A 3,155-nucleotide genomic window follows, 5' to 3' on the forward strand; every position below is an offset into this window, starting at 1 on the left:
CATTTCTCGACCTCTTCTGCTTTTTGTTGGGCCTTTGTGATGACATCTATCCATGAGGTCATTTATTTTTGTTGTTCCTCGACTTCTTTGATGGCATGCACTCGTTTTTTGATCGTGTTAGCTCTTCAATTACTAAGGGTTGATTGAAGCTCTCCCTCTTTGAGGATGTTTTGCTATCGCACCTCTGCAAGCTCTTTTTTTAGTAGTGCGATTTCTTCATCTTGGGCCTTCACCCAATCCTCAAGTGTATGTACGATATCGTGCCTTCCTAAGCCGACACTCGTCGAGTGCCTTATTAGTACCTAAGAAGTGATGGTTAATCTTGTTGATAGACTCCTTCATTTCTTCTTTGAATTTTTGAATGACATCCTCCACAAGTGTTCATCAAAGGAAAGGGAAAGAGATAGAATGAAGTGACTAAGAGTGAACTATTTTTTTTTCCTCTACACATGAAGTTTTCTCTCTAGACATGCAAGTTTTCTTTCTCTACGTTTTTCATCTCTCTCTACGCTCTAATTTTCTCTCTACGCTTGAAAATTCTCAGCTCTCTACGCTTAAAAACTCAACATTCTCTCGCTACGCAACGAAGGAGAAGCATGAGGGAGTGGGATTGCAATGAAAGCGCGAGGGAGGGAGAGAGGGGGGACGCTAGGGTGGAAGGAGGGGGGAGCACGAGGCAACGGGGGGATGCAGAGGGGGAGAGCACGAGGCAATAGAGCAACGAGAGTAGGGCAGAGGTAGCGGGTGCAAAGCGGAGGAGCGCGAGACAACGGAGAGGGTGCAGAAGGGGAGAGCGCGAGGCAACAAAGCAACAGGGCAAAAGCAATGGGGGGAGAGAGAGAGTGAGAGAGAGAGTACACCCCCCCTACCCGTGCGCTCTACAACCTTGTGGCAAGGCTGCCTCTGTGTCTTCACCCTCTAGCAATGCCTCCCCTCCTCCGAGTTCACCTCATACCCCCAAGATACATAAAGCTTCCTGCATACCGGAAGAGAGAGAGAGAGACTCGAAGGTGACAACTGCCCTCTCTAAAAATACTAAAGGAAAGAGATGGGAAAAGGAAGGAGAGAGAGATGCCTCTTCTTCCCCCAGTTCACTACATGATCCGACCATCTATACTATATATTAAGGAGATTGATTTTCCATTGCCACCTGACGCAATTTGCTTTATCCGGCTACAATGAGGACAGTGCGCACGCAGGAGAGGAGAGGAGAGGGGAGAGAGGAGAGAGGCAACCGAAGGCCGTCAACCACACTAGTTGAGATTAAACACCCCCCCCCCCCCCCCAAAATTTGGGCCGCAGGAGGGAGGGAGAGAGAGAGAGAGAGAGAGAGGCAACCGAAGGCCGCCGACCACACTAGTTGAGATTAAAGCAGCGCCCCCCCCCCCCCCCCCCCCCCAAACCCCCAAAATTTGGACCCTAGATCCCCTCTGAGCCAGAGCCGTGCCATGTAGTGACGAGCCCCGCCCCCCCTCCCCCTCTTCAAAACTATGTCATGTAACCAAGGTCTAAACGTAGCTAACATAGCTCTCAAAGCTTATGTAACTTTATTTTCTCATGCTACTTGATTGGAGAGTAGAAGTAACCATGTGGGTTACCTCGATAAGCTCAATAACCTAACGCTCAATGTCTACCAACAGTTTCTTGGTAGACTCCATCTACACATCAGGGATTGGAGGAGCAGCAACAGTCCGCATCCCGAGTGGGAAAAAGGCGAATAGACAGGGAAAGACGAGCAACATGTATATGAAGGAATGGAAAGGGGAGAGGGAGAGTAAAATTGAGTTTTGCCAGTAACAATCCCGCGAGAGAGAGAGCGCGCGCGAGAGAGAGAGAGAGAGAGAGAGAGAGTTTTTATATACACCATGATTGCCCAGCATTACAGAAAACGCACACCTCGTTCCCTTGCCAGTCATGCACTCACACGAGGGAGGAAGGTTGGCAACGACCTAAGAAGTTCCAACGTCATGCCTGCTTTGCCTTCTTCGTGACTGGTTGTGAGAAATCCAGCACCGCGGAGCTTCCGCAGTTGGGACAATGAGGATCGGTTGCCGAAAGCATGACAAACATCAAACATTTTGCACATCCCACCGTTGTCATGTCCGAAGCAACGTCTGTTCCATGTGATTCTTGTCTGGCTGAGCTCCCATGCTGCCACTTGGGTAGAGGTGGTGGAGAGTTGAAGTTCACTCCAAAAATACTGACATTGGCGGCAGTTTTTTCGCACGTCCAATCCACATCATCAGCCTCTTCCCGCCTGCGGACCCGTTTCGATGGTGTAATTGCCGCAGTGGCCTGCTTCAGGTTGGTTTCCATGCTCATCGATGGCAAATGTCCGCCAGGGACATCACTGTAAGAGGATGCAAGAAATGTGTTGGGGGCATTGCATGGCCGCTTGTTGCCAGAGCTGCTGCCATTATTCTGAAGGTAATATACTCTCCCAGTCTGCATGCATGCCATGAAGCTTGTAAGTGTGATGAAATGATTTGGACAATGGTAGGAGAAGTGAAAGAAGCAACAACAAATTTTGCTCTATAATTACCTGGAGATCAAGACACTTCTGCCAGCCAGGAGGGAGCGGCACAACCTCAAAGTCGAGCGCATCGACAGACGGCAGCGGACGAGACGGGGAGCAGTCCACATTTATGTCCAGGCACTGGACGTTGCATGCGGCAGAGCCCAGCAAATCCAGAGTCCGAAGATCCTCGACGTTCGCCGTCGATGTGTTGTTCTGTGTACAATTCCGGCCCACAGAGCTGAGCATGAGCTCCAACATCAGCTTGCTGTCCTCCACTTCCTCCCATCCCCCTTTCTTGGTCACTGAGGAGGCCCAGCTCGCTTCTACAAAAGCAGCCATTTTCTATAGCCGATGGAAAGAAACAAAAGTTGCTTGCTTATGTGTGTGTGTGTGTGTGTGAGAGAGAGAGAGAGAGAGAGAGAGAGAGAGAGAGAGAGAGAGCTCAGAGCAGCCTGCGCAGGTGTTACTGCATTTGTCAAAACACTAGTACTGGTCAGTACAACTATAAACGACTCTCTGCTGCTGTCACATACACCTTCCTCATCGCGTCTCTCGTCCCACTATACAGAACCTCTTCCATTATGGCGAGAGCACTGTACGTGCGTGTGCGTGTGCGTGTGTGTGTGTGTGTGAGAGA

At 50.0% G+C, this 3,155-nt stretch overlaps 1 protein-coding gene across 1 annotated transcript; it reads right to left on the bottom strand.

The window, feature by feature from the left end:
- Positions 1 to 1,829: 1,829 nt before the first annotated feature.
- On the bottom strand, positions 1,830 to 2,955 carry LOC147462184 (uncharacterized). Its single transcript, XM_086502911.1, has 2 exons — positions 2,543 to 2,955; positions 1,830 to 2,445 (listed from the first exon to the last, which is right to left on the bottom strand). The coding sequence occupies exons 1-2, from the start codon at positions 2,855 to 2,857 to the stop codon at positions 1,966 to 1,968; spliced, it is 795 nt and encodes a 264-aa protein (XP_086359037.1). The 5' UTR covers positions 2,858 to 2,955; the 3' UTR covers positions 1,830 to 1,965.
- Positions 2,956 to 3,155: the final 200 nt, after the last annotated feature.

The sequence above is a fragment of the Adiantum capillus-veneris genome, chromosome 3, assembly GCF_014529385.1.
Source record: "Adiantum capillus-veneris isolate H3 chromosome 3, ASM1452938v2, whole genome shotgun sequence".
Taxonomy (NCBI): Eukaryota; Viridiplantae; Streptophyta; class Polypodiopsida; order Polypodiales; family Pteridaceae; genus Adiantum; species Adiantum capillus-veneris.

Coding starts and splice junctions, on each gene's coding strand:
- LOC147462184 (XM_086502911.1), bottom strand. CDS start 2,857: ATGGCTGCTTTTGTAGAAGCGAGCTGGGCCTCCTCAGTGACCAAGAAA. Junction 2,446..2,542: donor AGAAGTGTCTTGATCTCCAG/GTAATTATAGAG, acceptor GCATGCATGCAG/ACTGGGAGAGTATATTACCT.